Source organism: Barbus barbus, assembly GCF_936440315.1.
Source record: "Barbus barbus genome assembly, chromosome: 20".
Classification (NCBI taxonomy): Eukaryota; Metazoa; Chordata; class Actinopteri; order Cypriniformes; family Cyprinidae; genus Barbus; species Barbus barbus.
Window position 1 is genome coordinate 30,834,727 of NC_136748.1, and position 21,037 is coordinate 30,855,763.

The window sequence follows — 21,037 nt, forward strand, 5'->3', positions numbered from 1 at the left end:
TACCCCACAATGCTGCCTTCCCTGACAGAAACGTCAGCACTAAAGCCACCTTCGATGCCTCCGTGGCGAAAGTCTGTGGCTGGAGGGAGAAAAACAGAGAACACTTAGTTAGGAACGCTCTGCAGAGATTCGGGTCTCCGGTGTACACCTCCGGTGTAGGGAGTCTGGGTTCGTGCTGAGTGTGGATAACGGGAACAGAGTGAGTCAGCAGTTGGGTTGGCGCAGCGGGTGATCTTAACAGTTGTACCTGGGTGGTGAGCGCAGACACCTGCGTTACCAACGCCTGCACGGCTCATCCAGTGTTCAACATGTGCTCCTCCTGTTGATCCATACGAGCTCTGTTACTCCTTAACAGCTCCTGAACGCTGAAAGTCTCTGCTGAATCCATCCTTGGTCAGATCCTTCTGTCACAAAGAAAGACGGAAGGATTCAAGCTGCGGAAAACAACGGTTTATTGACCACACAAGTCAGAGTCTGGTGCACAGCGTCCGTCTGGAAAAGTAACGCAGGGATGCAAAGAACGGCCAAGATCCCGGTGGCGAAGTCCGGTGGGTGACTGAGATCCAGAGATGAAGATACAGGAACGTGTAGAAATCACTGACCATGACACGGCAGGCAATCCAAGGATCTGACAGAGAGGGACAGCGTGAAGAAATCTAATATAGTGCTGGTAATCATCCACAGCTGGAGCGAATCAGCCTCAATCAGCCACACCCACACACACAAAACAGAACGAGGATGACACCGTGAGCCCATGAACCGTGACAAGTTACTACTATGTAATTACTATGGTTTTATGATGGTAGTGTCAAGAAAAACATGGCATTTCTGCAATTTCCATGGTATGTTACTGTGGTATTACCTGTTTGTCAGGGTAGTTGTTTTTACCGTTACCTGTTTAAACTGTTATGAGAGTGTGTTGATCTGCACCTGCTCTGAACTGAGGTAAATCTGTCTAAATCTCAGGGATCTTGGAGGTTCTTCACTGTATTCTGATTGAAAGTCCAGAAGCTCTGAACATCATCCAGAGAGGACACATCAAGACCATCATCTCTTTGCTCTACAAACACGGACGCAACCACAAGGTCAGTCTTGTCGCCTTTGATTGGGTTTCTTATAGCTGTAGTAACTGCAGCAGACATACAGTAACATCAGTGTTCATGGGTAATGGTAGCGTATGGCTGGTTGTGTGTGTGTGTCTCAGATCCTGGATGTCCTCTGCTCTCTGTGTGTGTGTAACGGAGTCGCTGTCAGAGCCAATCAGAACCTGATCTGTGATCACCTGCTACCCAGACGAGACCTGCTGCTGCAGACGCGATTGGTCAATGACGTCCAGAGGTCAGAAGTGTTCATAATGTGAAAAAAAACCAAAAATGTATTTATTTAGGATGATTAAATATACATATGTGTTCATTTGCAAAAACAGATAACTCCGTTTTTAACAATTTTCAAATATAATTTTGTTTTCATTGTGCATTCCAGTTAATCTCAATCAAACTGCAGTTGGGTTATTTTGATCTGGTTAAAAAATAACAAAAAAATACAGCTAACACAATAAAACACAATAAAAACATGATAACTGTAACGGGGCGAACAAGACGTGCGGATCCATGTGCAAGCTTTTATTTATAAACGTAGTCAATAAACAGGCAGGGTCAGTCAAACAACGGCAAACAGGTATGGTACGGGCAAGACACAGAGCAATCCTAGGGCTAGAGAGAGTCGACGATCAGCGAACAATATCCAACAGGGCAAGGCAGAGAGATAATCCAGGTATAGGAGCATAGTCCAAGAGAGGTGCAAACTGAGTCCAGACGGCAACGCAAAGGGGTAAATCCAGGAAACACGGTCAAGAATCAAAACACTAGAAAAACACACAAGGCAAGACTGACAACAAAGTGGGTTCCGTATCGCAGCTAAAACTAGGAGAGTTATAAATGCAGAACAATACTGGAACTAAACAGAAAAACAAAGAATGGCTCGGTAAGGCAGCTAACACTAGGGAAGTAATAAACGCAATACAATACTCGGCAGAGAGGAAGAGGAAGTCCATGGTTTATGTAGGGTGTGTGATCAGTGCAATCAGCTGTGTGTGTCGTCAGTGCAATGGATGATGGGAATTGTAGTCTGAGGTGGCGTGCAACAGTTAGTGTGGTGCAAGAGTCCCTGTGGTGAGCGAGTGACCTCTGGTGGGGAGTTAACGGAAGTTCATAGACCAGATTCATGACAATAACATAATAAAAAACATGATTTTTGAAAATTTAAAAAATCTGTTTTTGCAAATAAACTCTTCATATATATATATTTATTTATTTATATAAGTTTTTGTTTTATTTGTTTATTTTTATGATTTGTGATGTTGAAACATAAATTAGTTTGGTTTATTTATAATTAATAAATTTTTTATGGTGATTCAATACAAATGTATTTTTGTGATTAATAAATATACATTTTTTATTTGATTTATGTATAATTTGTTTATTTTTTATATTATTTGTGATGATTAAACATGAATGTATGTTTTATTTATATTGTGTATTCATAGTTTTGTTTTTATGATAAATAAACAGTTTTATTTCTGATGATTAAATATAAATGTTTTATTGATTTCTAATGTATTATTTCTAATTTGTTTTTATTTCATACAAATTTATCTGTGTTCTATTTATTTATTCATTCATTGATTGATATTGATGATGCATAACTATAACTATATATGATGATTTAATATAATTTTGTTTTATAAATTGTTTGTAAATTATTTATGATAATTAAATATTTATTTACGATGATTGAATATTTATTTGTTCATTTATTTATAATTTATATATATATATATATATATATATATATATGTATGTATGTATGTATGTATGTATGTATGTATGTATGTATGTATATATATGTATGTGTGTGTGTTGTTGTTGTTGTTGCAAATATGCAAATATGTTTAATGATTTAATATACATTTGTTTTATTTATAAATGTATTTGATTAATTTTTTTAAAATAATGAAATACATTATGATGATTAAATTATACATTTATTTGTTAATTTATTTAGACTGTATCGTAAATTTATATTTTATTTCTTTATTATTTTTTATTATTGATGATTAAATGTAAATCTATTTGTGATTATTTATTTTATTATTTTTGATTTATTTATAAATAGTTTATTTTATTTAAATTATTTATTTATAGTTGTTAAATATACATAAATTATTTGTTGATTTATTTATAATTTATTTTATTTACACACTTTTTTTTGTTCACACAAGTTTATCTGCCGCACACACTGTTGATTATAAGCGGGTCTCTGAGGTTGCGTGTGTGTGCATGTGTGTGTGCGCGCGTGTGTGTGCGTGTGTATGTGTGTGTGTTGTGTTCGTTTTGCAGCATGAGGCCCAATATCTTCGTGGGAGTCAGCGAAGGCTCCGCCCAGTACAGGAAGTGGTATTTTGAGTTGGTGATTGATCACGTGGATCACTTCCTGACGGCCGAGCCGTCTCACCTGCGGGTGGGCTGGGCGTCCACTAAAGGCTATGCTCCCTACCCGGGCGGAGGAGAGGGTTGGGGCGGCAACGGTGTCGGGGACGACCTCTACTCCTACGGCTTCGATGGACTGCACCTGTGGTCAGGTACGACAGCACTGCACTCACTACAGAGACAGCTGACTACTGAGGCAGCATCGTTACTGAAGCATTTCCTCATGAGTGAGTCATCTGAAGCGCCCTATGTAGGGAGCAGCTCTCTGTGTCAGACAAATAGTGCTGTTCACTTGAAAACTTGATTCAAACTTGAACCCAGCTCTAGTCAATTATTGTGTATTATTTTTTTTTTTTAAGTTTTATTGCTGTTATGATTATTTTATGTGCTGCAGATATGGTTTTAAAACAATTAAAAAATAAATATTTTTTGATGCCTCGCAGTGCTGCGGTCTGCTGATGTGTGTTGTATGTGATGCAGGACGCATCTCGAGGATCGTGGCGTCTGTGAAGCAGCATCTGTTGGCATCTGATGACGTGGTGAGCTGCTGCATGGATCTGAACGCTCCCAGCATCTCCTTCAGGATCAACGGGCAGCCGGTGCAGGGCATGTTCGAGAACTTCAACATCGACGCCCTCTTCTTCCCCGTGGTCAGCTTCTCCGCCGGCGTCAAGTACGTCAAACACAGAGCATGAGCCAAACGAGCGAAACACCCACACTTGCAGTCTTGTTCACTAAAGCCACATCTCGAATACTGCTCTGGAGTGCTATTCCAGACTTAGTGTTTCCCATAATGCATCATGTTCTGGAAATAAATTGTGAGACTTTTTGCCGATATTTCGCGAGAGGTCACTAAAACTTTCCAATGCAAGTTAAATATTAATATGTGAGCCTGGACCACAAAACCAGTCATAAGCCTCAATTTTTTGAAATTGAGATTTTATACATAATCTGAAAGCTGAATAAATGCGCTTTCCATTGATGTATGGTTTGTTAGGATAGGACAATATTTGAAAATCTGGAATCTGAGATTGCAAAAAATCTAAATATTGAGAAAATCACCTTTAAAGTTGTTCAAATGAAGTTCTTAGCAATGCATATTACTAATCAAAAATGAAGTTTTCATATATTTACGGTAGGAAATGTACTAAATATCTTCATGGAACATGATTTTAATAGCCTAATGATTTTTGTCATAAAAGAGAAATGTATAATTTTGATCCATACAATGTATTAGTATTCTCTACAGGGTCACATGTAATAATTAGATATTACATATAATTTGGTAGAAAAACAAAGTGTTGCACGTTTTATTGAAGCAAAGATGAGTAGTGGTGATATTTATTTTGTACAACATTTGCTACTGCTTTTCATCTCTTAATTAGAAGCACCACAAATTAAGGTAACACTTTATTTTAAGGTGTCCTTGTTACACGTTACATACAATTAATTATGCATAATTGCATGCAACCCTAACCATATACATATAGTTAATTAATATTACTCAGTACTTAAATATATAATTACACTGTAACAAAGACACCTTAAAATAAAGTTTAACACAAATTAAAGAGTGTGTTATAGGGACTACTGAACAGACATTTAGAAGCTGATTTTAAAATGCAAAGTATTTAAAATAAAAATAAAGCTATGTAAACAGTTGCAGTTTTACAACACCGTGTCCCATTAGGTAAAGAAAAGTTAGACACACACTTGTGGTCTTCATCCTCTCTTGAACACTTGGCCAAATACAGGAAGTACATCATATAAGTGGTCAAGTGCAAAGAGTGCAAGTGTGTGTATTTGGACAGGGGTCTCACGTCTCTCCTGTGCTCTCAGGGTGCGCTTCCTGTTGGGCGGTCGTCATGGAGACTTCAAGTTCCTGCCGCCGTCGGGTTACGCGCCGTGTTACGAGGCTCTGCTGCCCAAAGAGAAGATGAGGGTCGAGCCGGTCAAAGAATACAAGAGAGACGCGGACGGAGTGAGAGACTTACTGGGAAACACACACTTCACCTCACAGACATCCTTCATACCCAAACCTGTGGACACATCTCAGGTACACACACACAGACACACACACACACATACGCACACACACACATACGCACGCACACATAATACACATACACACTCACACACACACACACACACAGTACACACACACACTCTCACGCACACACAGACTCACACACACAAAAATAAATAATTGAAATTATTTAAATAAAAAAATTAATTTAAAATTAAGAAATTTTGTATTGTGCTCTTTTTATTGTCTTCATCAAGATGAAATACTTAAATACTTATATTAGTTATTTAAATTAAATTATTTAAAATCCAATAAAATTTTATTTGAATTAAATTACATTTTAAGCTATTTTTATTGTTAAGATGTTTTTGTTGTATTTATTGTCAAATTGTGTTCTTGTTTTAACCATAAATCAAAACAATTGTGACATTAAAACAAGAAAAGAGAGACATGATCTCTTTTTGACAGATTAAATCTTTGGACAAAATGTAAAAGAATCGTAATAATTCATTTAACTTTTTATCTTTTATTTTGGCCTGATTGTGATTCAGATGTGAGCATGTGGCTTTGAACATGCACAATTAAATTAAATGTAAATAAGTAAATATAAATATTTTAAGTAAAATATTGGGTAATTGATTAAATTATTTAAATTCAAATAAAATTGTTTAAATTAAATTAAATTGAGCTTTATTATCTTTATTGGCAAATTGTGTTTCTTGTTTTAAGCATAAATCTAAAATTTTGTGACATTAAAAAGAGACATGATCTGTTATTCACGGAGACTGAATTGTTCTAAATAAAATTGATTAAAACAAAAAATTGGTTAATTGTTCTTTTTTATTTTTTTATTTTATTTATTTTGGCCTTTATGTTGTTCAGGTGTGAGTGCGTACTTAAGTACATTCAATTTTAATTACATTTATATTATTTAAATTAAAATAAAATTACATCTGAATTTAAATTTATATTAAATTACATTTTAATAATTAGATCAAATATTTAAATTTAATTATTTATGATTATTCATGATTCCATGATTTGCTTTAAAATGAATGAGAATGTTCTACATAGAAACAATTCCATGTATAATTGTATTAAAATGATGAATGATGAATCACTCATTGAATGTTTTCAGCTCATGTGGTGTGTTTGTGCGTCAGATCGTGATGCCTCCTCATCTGGAGAAGGTTCGAGATCGTCTGGCGGAGAACATCCATGAGCTCTGGGGAATGAACAAGATCGAGCTGGGCTGGTGCTACGGGAAGGTATCGCTCCCACAAACACACAAACACACGCTGATTTACAGAAGTTGTGTATCACGTGGCTCGTCGTTTGTTGAGTGCAGCGTTTTGCTTTCTCTTTTATAATTTGCTCTTCAATTAAAACAGAGGGTAAGTGACTTATACCCATCCTCCTGTCATTGTGCCGTCCAGATCAGACCGTCATGCTCATGTAGCATCATTAATGTGATTGATTTACTCAGAAATAAGGGGCCCGGCAGCCAGTTAAATCTCAGATTCAGGCGTTTAGCCCTCATAATGCATTCAAAAACTTTCACATTAAGAATCATCATTTTATAGAGTCGTGGTCAGAAATATCGGCAGCCTTGGTAAATATGATCAAAGAAGGCTCTGAAAATAAACATGCATTATTTATCCCTTTGATCTTTTATTTAAAAAAATCACAAAAATCTAACCATTCACTGAACTAAAACAATTGAAAATGGGGGGGAAATATATTATTTCCATATATTATGAAATATATGTTTTTCTCAAATACACCCCTAGAAATTCTTATGAGTAAAATATATCTGAAGTATATTCACAATTTTGAGCACTCCAGGGTGATTATGAACATGAAATTATCCAGCCATGGCTTCCTGTTTCACAGAAATATAAATAGCAGGGAAACCAAAGCCCAAAATCCCTTAATCATCCATCACAATGAGAAAAACCAAAGAATATATTTCTGATGTGCAGCAAAAGATAACTGAGCTTCACAAATTAGTGAAGTGGCTTTAAGAAAAGAGCTAGAGCAGTGAAAATCCCCATTTCCACCATCAGGGCAATAATTAAGAATTTACAATCAACATAAAATGTTAGGAAACTGCCTGGAAGAGGACATGTGTCTATATCGTCCTGATGCACTGTGAGAAGGAGAGTTTGAGTGGCTAAAGACTCTCCAAGCACCACAGCTGGAGAACTGCAGAAAATAGTCTCTGGGTCAGAAAACCTTAAACAAAAAATGTCAAACAGCCCCTACATCAGCACATGTTGTTTGGGAGGGTTTCAAGAAAAATTCTCCTAGTTCATCCAAAAACAAACTCCAGCATATTCAGTTATGTATTTCTGATGTTGTGGGCCTATATTTCTGCTGGAGGTCCTGGACATCTTGTTTAGACACATGGCATCATGGATTCTATCAAATACCAACAGATAAAAAAATCACTCAGTGACTGACTCTGTTAGAAATCTGATAATGGGCCATGTTTGGATCTTCCAACCGTACAATAATCCAAACACAAACCTCAAAAACAACACAAAAATGGGTTGCTGAACACAAAACCAAGCTTCTGCTGGCCATTCCAGTCCTCTGACCTGAACCCTGTAGAAAATGAGTGAGGTGAACTGAAGAGGAGAAGCACCGTCATGGAGCTGTGAATCTAAAGGATCTGGAGAGATTCTGGATGAAGGAATGCTCTCTGATCTCTTGCCCGGTGTTCTCTAACCTCATCAGGCATTATAAACTGAACAAAATTATAAACGCAACACTTGTTTTTGCCCCCATTTTTCAGGAGCTGAACTCAAAGATCTAAGACTTTTTCTATGGACACAAAAGGCCTATTTCTCTCAAATATTGTTCACAAATCTGTCTAAATCTGTGTTAGTGAGCACGTCTTCTTTGCCGAGATAATCCATCCACCTCCCAGGTGTGGCATATCAAGATGCTGATTAGACAGCATGATTATTGCTCTAAAATGTGCAGTTGTATCTCACAGCACAATGTCACAGATGTCGCAAGTTTTGAGGGAGCGTGCAAATTGGCATGCTGACTGCAGGAATGTCCACCAGAGCTGTTGCCCGTGAATTGAATGTTCATTTCTCTACCATAAGCCGTCTCCAAAGGCGTTTCAGAGAATTTGGCAGTACATCCAACAACCGCAGACCACATGTAACCACACCAGCCCAGGACCTGCACATCCAGCATCTTCACCTCCAAGATCATCTGAGACCAGCCACCCGGACAGCTGCTGCAACAATCGGTTTGCATAACCAAAGAATTTCTGCACAAACTGTCAGAAACCGTCTCAGGGAAGCTCATCTGCATGCTCGTCGTCCTCATCGGGGTCTCGACCTGACTGCAGTTCGTCGTCGTAACCTACTTGAGTGGGCAAATGCTCACATTCGATGGTGTCTGGCACTTTGGAGAGGTGTTCTCCTCACGGATGAATCCCGGTTTTCACTGTACAGGGCGTCGTGTGGGTGAGCGGTTTGCTGATGTCAATGTTGTGGATCGAGTGGCCCATGTTGGTGGTGGGGTTATGGTATGGTCAGGCAGATGTTATGGACAACGAACACAGGTGCATTTTATTGATGGCATTCTGGATGCACAGAGATACCGTGACGAGATCCTGAGGCCCATTGCTGTGCCATTCATCCACGACCATCACCTCATGTTGCAGCATGATAATGCACGGCCCCATGTTGCAAGGATCTGTACACAATTCCTGGAAGCTGAAAACATCCCAGTTCTTGCATGGCCAGCATACTCACCGGACATGTCACCCATTGAGCATGTTTGGGATGCTCTGGATCGGCGTATAAGACAGCGTGTTCCAGTTCCTGCCAATATCCAGCAACTTCACACAGCCATTGAAGAGGAGTGGACAACCTGATCAACTCTATGCGAAGGAGAGGTGTTGCACTGCGCGAGGAAAATTGTGGTCACACCAGATACTGACTGGTTTTCGTATATAAAATATATTTATATACTCATTTATATATTTATTTATATATATATATATATAATTGTTTTTTTATATGTGTATATTTAATATTTTTAGTTTGTATTTATTTTATTCTATTTATAATAATAATAATTATTATTATTATTAAACATTTCAGTGTGTATCATTGTATGCAATTTATAAGAACATCTGAGAATTCTGGTATCGACCCCATAAGTGCTCTCATAATTGCTCCAATTTTTTCCCAAATTTATGAAACCTAAATAAATTCATTGTATTTGCATAATTTCACTTTCACATTAAAAATGTGATGAATTATTTGTGCTGCAATGGTTTATCAGTAAACATACATATTCATGTTCATCAACAAAATTTAGTCCAAAAGTGTGTGGGATATGGGGGAAAATATATTTTACAAAAGTTTTTTGACATTAATGGCACTCCATACATACCAAAAACGAACACAAAACATGTTATGTCTCTTAAAAAGTAATTGAAAATATCTTTTAAAAGTGTATTTTGAGGGTCTTGAACTATTTGCAAAGTTTTATTTCCTTACTGAAACCATGCATGTTTTAGAAATGTTTATGTATCTTTTCCGGGTCAAATTGACCCAAATGCGTTTTGAGGGCTAGATGTATTTTGGGCCCTTTAAGACACGGGAAATCAAATGCACAGCTGAATGCGTGTTGTGTTGTTTTATGATAAGTTCAGTCATTGATTGTCCATCATCTTGGTCTCTGCTCTGTGAATGAGCAGGTGTTTTACTCCGAGGGCCGTTTGGCATGAGTCTAATGTGTGTTTAACGAGCGCTCATTAGCGGACGCCTGACCCTGAGCTGCTTTAAATCATGGATTCTCTTCAAGTGCCTCAATATCATGACTGTTTCTTTCACTGGTGTTCGTTTGCAGCATTTCATTTGATCTGAATCTCTCAGAGTCATTTTGCAGTTATTGGGTCATTCGTTTAATAACAGCTGGAATTATTATTGATTTGTTCTGTAACAAACAGTAAACCGATAAGACTTGAATGAACTGTAATAGATTTGATCTGATATAGGACAGCAGGATAATAGCTTTATGTATCTTTAATAGAAGAGACGAGAAAATAAATCAACTAGAAGTGTTTTATGCAACTCGAGACTCAAACAGAATTCTTATTTATATATGTATATCTTATATTGTGTAACAGATATCTCAATATCTCAATAATGTAATGTAATTCTCTAATTACAAATTGTTTCATGCAATTTAAGAGACTAAACCAGACCAGTTTAAATTTGTAAAACTTATTTAATTTATTACTTACATATTAACCTTATTTATTTGTTATTAGCTTACATGTTTATTTGCATATGTCTTATTCTGTGTAGTAATTTATATTGTCTTATTATTTAAGGTTTCATATATATATATGCGCATAGAGTGGTGGCCAAAATGATAAGAAAACTAGTATTTTCAGCAGTTAAAAAATGGTTTTAAGTCAGTTATTTCTAGCTTTTCTCAAGGGTATGTAAACTTTTGAACTGGGTCATTTTAAAAAATTCAGGTATTATTTTGTCTTGTGGAGAATATGCAAACATCTGTTATGTGAAATAGCTTATTCAGGACAGTACTAATAAACAATAACATACAATTTTCATGATCCCTCTTATTTTGTTAAAATTAACATTTAGCATATTCTGCAAGGGGCGTGTAAATTTATGAGCAAAACTGTATTTAAACTAGTTAAAAAATATAGTATTTTAGTGATACTAATATACCCCGTTTCAAAGCAGCTTCACATTAATAAACACGACAATAACGGTGTTAATGTTTTCAAATTCATCAGTTAATTAAACAAGTTCAGTTTCATCTGTAAAGCAGCTCTACAGAAGACAATAGAGTCATTGTTCAGTTCAGTTTTGCTCTCATCTGATGTGTCAGTGCAGTCAAATCAATAATGTGACTGAATATGAATTTCTCAGATCAGTCTGGTGTAAATGAAGCCAGCGGTCGTCTGCATGTGTGTGTGTGTGTCTGTTTCTGGTTGATGAAAATCCTCATCAGCTCCAGTCAAACCCCCAGAAACACTCATGACATTCCCACAGTGCTTCTTGTAGCCGTGTAGTGAGTGTGTTCTGGTGTTTTTCTGTGCGTGCCGCTGATTGATGCATGTGTGTTCTCAGATCAGAGAGGATAACAAGCGGCAGCACCCGTGTCTGGTTGATTTCTCCAAACTGCCAGAAACCGAGAGGAACTACAACCTGCAGATGTCTACAGAAACAATCAAGTATGAGCAGCACATGCATGTTCATGTCACACGCTTCACAGATTCATTTTAAACAGGGCAAATTAGCGAGAGCGCGTAATTCCAAAAGAGCGCCGATGGGAGGGGAAATTTCTGCAGGTGATTTACTAACAACCATGCGAATTAAAGAACACAGATGCAACATCTCATTTACATATCGACCAACGCAATATACCAAGCGCAGCACAAATTAGCGTAGTCGCACATAAACATTAAAGAAATAAATTAGGGGTGCGCAGTATAAAGACTCTTTATCGGTTTATCGGAGTATCGGTCAGACGAGACCCATCCAAATCCGGTATTGTGCATATATTATTGTGTTATTGTTAAGCCCCACAAAAGCCACAAACACATTATAAAACACCATAAAGTTTTCTTTAAGTGTTCTGAAGCCTTTACATAGATTAATGTGAGGTGCAGATGAATATTTAAAACTGCGTTCAGACTGCGTGTCGCGTTCGGTTACAAATCAAGACGATAAAACTCTCTGCATGATTATTAAATGCTCCTAATATTATACTTGATCTGTAAATAAAGATAAATGGTTTTGCATAAAAGGACTTTATCTTCGTGCTGTTTTCAAAATCTAGAGACTAGAGAGCACTATGTTCTTAACGAGCACATTAACTGAAATTTAACACTGTTAAAAGAAAAAGCTCAATAAACTATCGCACAGATTTAATACACTACGCATCAGTATCTCTTCACTTTGTGCTTTGAACCTTTCTATGCGGAGCGCTGAGACTCTGTGTTGCTTCAAGCACATCATTCTGTGACGGGATGTGTATAAGTGCTTTGTGCCGCTCTGTATTTGGAGCCTTTCGTATTATAATACTTTTGCACAATGAAAGATTATTAATAGCCTTTCTTGTTTGTCTTATCTATCATGTGTTTCTGCCTCATTACTGTGCTATACATTTAAAATAAATGTATTTTAATTTTACAGTATATATATTTACGCATAAATATATTACTTGTTTTTCATGAATGTATTTTAAAACAATACAAAGAGCAATGTATATCATTTTATATTATCATTTTAGATTTAGTCCTACACTGATTTAAAAAAAAAAAAAACTGCCCAAGTATCGGATCAATATCGGTATCGGCAGATACTCAGAATTTTTGGTATCGGATCGGTATCGGTTCTGAAAAAGTGGTATCGAGCCACCCCTAAAATAAATAAGCCATAGTATGTTGAAAAGAACTGGAGGCCAAACAATAAAGGTTTGCTTGAAGTTTTGATAGAGCTGGTATTGTGTGACTCCTAGTTGAGGGTTCAAAGTCGTCTTTTATTTCCTGAAGCAAATTAAAAAAATAACATGGCTTGGCAAACGATATGTTCGGATAATGTGTTCTTCTGGCATTCAAAATAAATTAATGCGTGTGGAAAAACCCTCTCCCTTCTACCCTTCTCTCTGTTCTCTGCAACTGTAGCAGTTTTACTCTGGTTGTGGATCTATTCAATAAAGACGATGCTGAAGATTGAGGTCTCAGTTTTTTATTCTGCAGAAACACAGAGCACAAATTAATTCTTTGGACACACATCTCTCTCCTTCACTCTGCTCAGACAGAAAGGAGAAACTTTTAAGCTATACCAGTATATAAAGCATTCAAAATGCGATCATTTACTTTCATTTTCATTGACATCACAGCTTTAAATTAAGTTTAGACGTTCTTTATCTCATATGGCATATCTCGTTATTTTACTGCCAAATGTTGAGAGCGCATTTTTGTAGCGCAAAAGTAGATTAATATAATGCGCGAGCACGAATCTCCCCGCTCACACACGGATTTCCTTTGCTCTCGCACAAAACCGGACGCGCGCTCTCGGATATACGCTGCTCTCGCGCAGAGAGAGTGCGCGCACTTAACACGTGTCTCTCCTCTCGCTCAAGTGTGCGCGCTCAAGCTCTGTCCTGTGCACGCGCACATCTCTCCGTGCTCTTGTGCTAGATATGAATTATTTTCACACCTGGATTAAACATCAAAAGTTATCAACCAATTCAGATTTTTCTATGACTGACCCGATGAAAATACTAGGCCTACGTGAAGAGGGAACTGATCCTGGAATTTCTCTACAATTTAATAATATTTAGTCATCTCAAATATATATTTGAAATGGCTTGAAATGAGGTGCTTGGCTGATTTGTACATATAAATAACCTCTGTCCAGCTAAGGTTGGTCAAACCCCTCGATTTATCTAAAAACAGCCCATGGCTCTAAAGACTTCATATAAAAGCTCAATGTTATGTCAGACATCTCAACTGAATTTAAAATCATTGCAATGAATTCTCAGTTGTTGGCAATAGTAAGTAACAATTCCTATCAAACAACATCGAATGCAAAACTAGTTGTAAACAATGATATCATAACACACTAAATGCTCTGATAGAATCGCTGTTTGGACATTTTATTGGGAGTTTTTTATTTATCTATTTTTTTAAATCCAGTTTTTGTTTTCAGTTCTGATTTTGTGTGTGTGTGTGTGCGCGCGTGCGTGCGTGCGCGCACACGCGTGTGACTGTGTGTGTTTCAGGACTCTGCTGGCGCTGGGTTGTCATGTGGTGCAGGTGAAGGTCAACGCTGAGGAGGAGCTGAAGAAGGTCAAACTCCCTAAGAAGTGCGTGTTAACGGTCCACAGCTTTTTTTATTTTAGATTCATTTTTAATTTTGGTTTCATTTTTGTACTTTTATTTATTTATTTATTTATTTATTTATTTATTTATTTTAATTATTGCAAATTAGGTTGAAATCATTTTTATTTTAGTTTTTATTTATTTCCAATTAGTAATTTTAGTTCTTCAGTCAGTGTAATTTTAGTGTTATTTATATAAATTTTATTAATATTTTGAATTGGACTTTTATATTTAAAGTTTTTGTTTTAATTTTAGTCGTTTTTAGCAACTTCGTTATGTGCTGGTGTGCTTAGTAGTTTGTTTTTTAAATATTTTATTCAAGTTTTATTTTTATTTATTTATTTTTATTTTTAACCAGTGCTTCAACCAATGCATCACACATTATTGTTGTTTAGTGTACATTATTCCTCTAATATTTACATTTTGTTTCAGCTTTATTTCAGTTACCAAAAATGTTATTAATAAATGTTAATGATAATAATAACCCTTCTTTTGTCGCTGATGTAAGTTGCAGTGATTTTCCAGCTGGTTAATATGATGATAAATGCTCGTTTAGGCTCATTATGAGTGTAGTGAACTGGAAGGTAAGGGCACTAGACTGTTGTTGTTTCATTAGCGTGTTTTGTGCAGTTATATGATGTCTAACGGCTATAAGCCGACGCCGCTGGATCTGTCTGACGTCAAACTGAGCTCCGCTCAAGAGCTGCTGGTGGACAAACTGTCAGAAAACGCTCACAACGTCTGGGCCAAAGACCGCATCAAACAGGGCTGGACCTACGGCATCCAGCAGGTGAGAGAGCATGCTGGGATACGCAGCGTTTGCCTCGTAATCAAGACAAACGGCCCATTAATTCCTCAATTAGCTGGAGCGTCCAATCGTAACGCAGGCAGCCTGCGGTGTGTTCGCTCTGAGCCAATCACAGCATCTCTCTCTGCAGGATGTGAAGAGCAAGAGAAACCCTCGTCTGGTTCCGTACGCTTTACTCGACGAGCGCACCAAGAAATCAAACCACGACAGCCTTCGGGAAGCCCTTCGCACGCTGATCGGATACGGATACAACGTGGAGCCGCCCGACCAGGACGCCGGTGAGAACTTCAGTGTCTGCACGCTTTACACATGACAAATAATCAGACTTTATATCACACAAATCTGGATCTTTATATTACTTCTGAAGTACTTCACATTTTGGGATTTTTTTACTTCTCAAATAATTTTATTTGTATTTATCAGTTAATATCAGTTTAAAGATTTTCATGTTTTCCAGGTTTTTTTAAGTTTTACTTCTTAATTACTTCTCAGCTTTTTTCATATTTATTTTTTATTTTCTGTTTTTTGGGGATTTCTTTCTTATTCTTTAAATTTTTTTCTTTTTCATTTTCACTTCTCAGTTACTTATTTTTTTCAGATTGTCATATTTAATAATAAGCTATTATGTCCTACACATCTGGATCTTTTTATTACTTTTTCTTCACCTTTTCATTAATATATTTCAAATTTCTTTAGGTTTTATTGTTATTCTTGCGTTTATCATTTATTATTATCAGATGAAGCAAATTTAGTCCTAAAAATCTGGAACTTTTTATTACTTAAAGCTTCTTATTTTTTTTCTTTCAGATGTTTATTTTTTTCCATTTGTTTCCTTGATTGATTCATCTGTTTAAATCTCTTTTGTTATCTTTCTGTGTATTGTTTTTATTAGTGTGTTTTATTGTTTTATGCTTTCTGAAATGAAATGAAAATGAAATGTTTTGTCAGAATCAGCTTCTTTGGTGTGTGATCTCTTGTCAGTCCAGGGTTAATTACCTTCATCAGTGTTTTAGTGGAGTTTAGGGAGTGAATTAATGTAGTTTAATGAGTAGGAACGGTTTGTTGAGCTCAGATCTCAGTGTGTGTTTTCTCTGCTTCTGACTGAATTAATTCTCTGCTTCATTCACTGGCTGGTTTTCTGAAGTGTAATCAGAGCATTGATGGAGGGTTTAAAGAAGCTCTCAGTAATTGAGATCATATAGATGAACACTACTCAGGCTCCCAGAGGTAACTCAACACTTACTGATCAGTCAGTGAATCAAATCAGAACAAGAAGTAGCATCAAAAGTTCAGCTAACATATGGAATGCCAAGCAATAATAAATAAATATACAAAGCAAATAAAAATAAAAATTATTTATTACATTTCTTTGTGTATGTTTTTAATGCATTTATGTATTTATTTATTTTACATTTCTTTGTATATTTATTTATTTTACATTTCTTTGCATATTTATTTATGCATTATTTTTGTTTTGTACATTTACATATTTATTTATGCATTTATTTATTTGTTTGACATTTCATCTGCTAATAATAATTAATAATCAACACAAGAATAACAATAAAACTCATATATAAATATAAGGATAAATATATGTAGAAATGTAAAAAAAAAAAAATACATGAATAAATAGACAAAGAAATAAAAATAAAAATGCATAAATGCATAAATATATAAATCCATATTTATGCATGATTTTTGTTTTGAACATTTGCATATTTATGCATTTATTTGTTTGACATTTCTTTGTACATTTATTTGTGCATATATTTATTTATTTTACATTTCTTTGTAAATTTATGAATTTATTTATTTTGACAGCTTTAGCATTCCATATTAACAAGCTAAAAGATTGTTTTTCTTTTATAGTTTTATTCCAGAACTTGCTGTCACATGTTGATGTCAAGCTATCAAAAAGAAAAATCTAATATGATATTTGGACAGTAGCACACTAACTAGTGCTGACTAGCGCTGTTTACAGTATGCAAATGAATAACAGCTACATAATATATTGATAAACTATATGCATTAAATAATGGGGAACATGAAAGAAAATGTGTATAATTGGTGGGTTTTTTTCCTGATTCAATGGGCTAAAACCCGACCTGAGTAGAAGAACCGTAAAAGAGCAGCACACACTTTAGGTTTGGATGTTGCAGTAGTGTTAGTGTTGTTCAGTATATAGTGTTCTGTGTGTTGGTGAGTCTCCGATGGGTTTCTGTCCTCAGGTCACGTGGTGGAGAGGCCGAGCATCGATAAGATCCGTTTCTTCCGCGTGGAGCGCACGTATGCGGTGAAGACGGGCCGCTGGTATTTCGAGTTCGAGGCGGTGACGGGTGGAGACATGCGAGTGGGCTGGGCTCGGCCCGGCTGCAAACCTGACCTGGAGCTGGGCATGGATGACCAGGCCTATGTGTTCGACGGCCATCGGGTGAGTCCAGAAACACTGCAGCATCCACTAATGCCAAAGCAATAATAAACTAACATGCAAAGCACATTAAAGCTTGAATACTCATTTACATTTATTTTTATATTTATTTATGGATGTTTTGACATTTCTTCATATATTTATGCAACAAATGTTTTTTGTTGTTTTTTTACATTTCTTTGTATATTATGCATTTATTTATTTTTGTTTTTGACATTTTGACGTTGTATATTTGTGACCCAGGAGCACACAACCAGTCTTTTTTTTTTGTGTTTGGGTCCTTTTTTTTTTTTTTAATAACAATAATAATAAGCTTAATAATAATCTTTCCATTGATGTATGGTTTGTTATGATAGGACAATATTTGTCTGAGATACAACTATTAGAAAATCTGGAATCTGAGGGAGCAAAAAAATCTAAATATTGAGAAAATCTCCTTTAAAGTTGTTCAAATGAAGTTCTTAGCAATGCATATTACTAATCAAAAATGAAGTTTTGTTATATTTACGGTAGGAAATGTACTAAATATCTTCATGGAACATGATCTTAATATCCTAATGATTTTTGTCATAAAAGAAAAATCTATAATTTTGACCCATACTATGTATTTTGGCTTTTGATACAAATATACCTGTGTTACTCATGACTGCTTTTGTGCTGCACGGTCACATATATATATATATATATATATATATATATATATATATATATATATATATATATATATATATATATATATATATATATATATATATATGCATGCATGCATGGATCATCTGTCTGCTGGAAATGTAGAAAGCTTGGGAAATGATTAGAATGGTTGCAGAAGCTGGTGTTCTTTCTCTTGGTTTTCCTGCACAAATATCCACACATCCTTAAATCAAGATACTTTTACTAGCCATACAAAATTGTAGAAGATATAAAGTCTTGTTTTTTCTTAAAATAAAGTGAGTTTTTGCTTAAAACAAGTTCAAAAACCTGCTGGTGGAGTCACAAAAATACTCTTGTTTTCTCTTTGCATTAAGTAGATTTTTCTGAGCCTTTTGCCAGATATTTGCTCTTGAGCATAAACTCACTTCATTTTTATACATTTTTCAGAAAACAAGAATGAATATCTTGTGTAATTTAGCTTGCATCTTGATTTATGAATGTTTAGATGTTTGTACTGGAAAAGCAGACGGATTCTCCAAAAGAGACTGGTGTTTTGCTGCTCATCAGGTGTGTTGCTGTGTTTGTGAAAGCTTGTGTTGAGGATGTTCTGTGTTTCTCAGGGTCATCGGCTCCACATGGGCAGTCGTCTGTTCGGCCGCTGCTGGCACACTGGGGACGTTGTGGGTTGTATGATTAACTTGGAGGACAAATCCATGATCTTCACCCTGAATGGAGAAATCCTGATCACCAACAAGGGCTCTGAGCTGTGCTTCGCTGACTTTGACATCGAAGACGGTTAGTCAAGTCCAGCTTTATTCATAGAGCACAAGTTTTAAACACCTGTAGTTGATCAGAATCAGAATAAATATAATAAATAAATAAAATATAAATGCAATACATCCATCTAAAACACAATTGTATGAATACATACACAACACTGATTTGAGTTGCTTAATGACCCTGAAAACAAACCTTTGCTGCTTCGAGCTCATCTGTGTGCTAGTGTAAAAAAATAAAGCAAATAAACCTTATATACGCATATGAATATACAAATAAATAAATTAAATATACAATATGAATATGCCATACACACATACATCCATGCATATTGCGTATTTATTTATTCTTGTTTTTTCACATTTCTTTATGTATTTATTTATTCTAGTTTTGTCATTGTTTGTATTTATTTATTTTACATTTCTTTGTTTATTCATGTGTTTTATATATTTCGACATTTCTTTGTATTTCTTTCTTTCTTTGTTTATTTTTATTTAATTATTTATATGTTTGTTTTATGACATTTAAACAATCAAAGGGCAATTTCAAACATCTTTCTTTTTATTTATTGAATTATTAGATTATTTCTTTATTTGTTTTTGATGTTTAAAATGATTAAAACAATTAGCTAATTAATTGCACATTTTTCTGTAATTAATAATTGCACGTAACATTTTAATTTTTTGTCAGAAATACACTGTATCAGTAAGATTTTTAATGTTTTTAAGGGAGTCTCTTCTGCTCATCAAGGCTGTATTTATTCGATGAAAAATACAGAAAAAACTGTAATATTGTGAAATCTTATTGCAATTTCTAATATTGGTTTCCTATTTTAATATACTTTCAAATAGAATTTATTTCTGTGACGCAGTGCTGAATTTTTGCTCATTAGTGTCACATGATCCTTCAGAAATCATTCTAATATACTGATTTATTATGACTGTTGTGCAGCTTCATATTGTTTTTTGGAACATGTGATACTACTTTCTTTGATTCTTTGATGATTACAAAGTTAAAAAGAGCAGCATTTGTTCAAAATAGAATTTTTTTCTAACAATATAAGTCCTTACTATGACTTTTTATTAATTTAACACATCCCTCCTGAATAAAAGTATTAACTTCTTTAAAAAAAAAAAGAAAGAAAACTTTTGAATAGCATTGTATATTGTAACACAGCATTTCTGTTTTAAATAAATGCTGTTCTTTTTAACTTTTTATAATCCTAAAAAAGAATATCGCAGGTCCCCAAAGAAAAGAAAATGAAGCAGCACAACGGTTTCCAACATTGATTATAAATCAGTATATTATTATGATTTCTGAAGATCATGTGACACTGAAGACTGGAGTAATGATGCTGAAATTACAGCTGCGCATCACAGAAATAACTTATATTTTAAAGTATATTAAAATCGAAAACTGTAATTTTAAATTGCAATAATATTTCACAAAATATTTTTTTTTTCTGTCTTTTTGATCAAATACATACAGCCTTGATGAGCAGAAGAAACTACTTTAAAAAACATAAAAAATCTTACTGATCCCAAACTTTTGAGTGGCAGTGCATATTTTCGCATTGAATCTCCAAATTAGCGTAGACACAACATAAAATAAATTGACATGCTCTTTTTGACAGACCTAAATACTGCACTATCAGAGAAACAAGCCAAAGTATTGATGATAGAGATGCACCGATACTGAATTTCTCCGCCGATACCGATTATTCAGAATGATATCGGCTGATTCCTATGCCGATACCGATAGTTATGTGTCAGTTTAAAATTTTGACGTGGACGCATTTGTGCCAGTGCATGGTCTGCGCTGCTCCAAAACGTATGCTCTGCTCCATGCATAAAGCATGCGTTGCAGAGCTGCCGCAAAGTGCAGCAGGAGTAAGATTTCTGATCATGTGACGAGAGTGAGAGAGGCGCTTTCAATGAGTGCTCTTTGGGAGCAGAGC

The 21,037-nt window shown here is 35.3% G+C and overlaps 1 protein-coding gene across 1 annotated transcript in view; it reads left to right on the forward strand.

The window, feature by feature from the left end:
- The window catches only part of LOC306886314 (ryanodine receptor 3-like), a gene marked incomplete at its 5' end in the record, with an annotated part of 172,700 nt that overhangs the window by 52,263 nt on the left and 99,400 nt on the right, over window positions 1–21,037 (forward strand). The window contains 12 exons of the mRNA XM_079443321.1: window positions 967–1,085; window positions 1,205–1,338; window positions 3,399–3,640; window positions 3,969–4,161; window positions 5,328–5,544; window positions 6,678–6,782; window positions 11,652–11,755; window positions 14,314–14,397; window positions 15,044–15,203; window positions 15,352–15,499; window positions 17,453–17,655; window positions 18,924–19,098. Coding sequence (XP_079299447.1) covers window positions 967–1,085; window positions 1,205–1,338; window positions 3,399–3,640; window positions 3,969–4,161; window positions 5,328–5,544; window positions 6,678–6,782; window positions 11,652–11,755; window positions 14,314–14,397; window positions 15,044–15,203; window positions 15,352–15,499; window positions 17,453–17,655; window positions 18,924–19,098 — 1,884 coding nt within the window. The remainder of the gene's footprint in view (window positions 1–966; window positions 1,086–1,204; window positions 1,339–3,398; window positions 3,641–3,968; window positions 4,162–5,327; window positions 5,545–6,677; window positions 6,783–11,651; window positions 11,756–14,313; window positions 14,398–15,043; window positions 15,204–15,351; window positions 15,500–17,452; window positions 17,656–18,923; window positions 19,099–21,037) is intronic.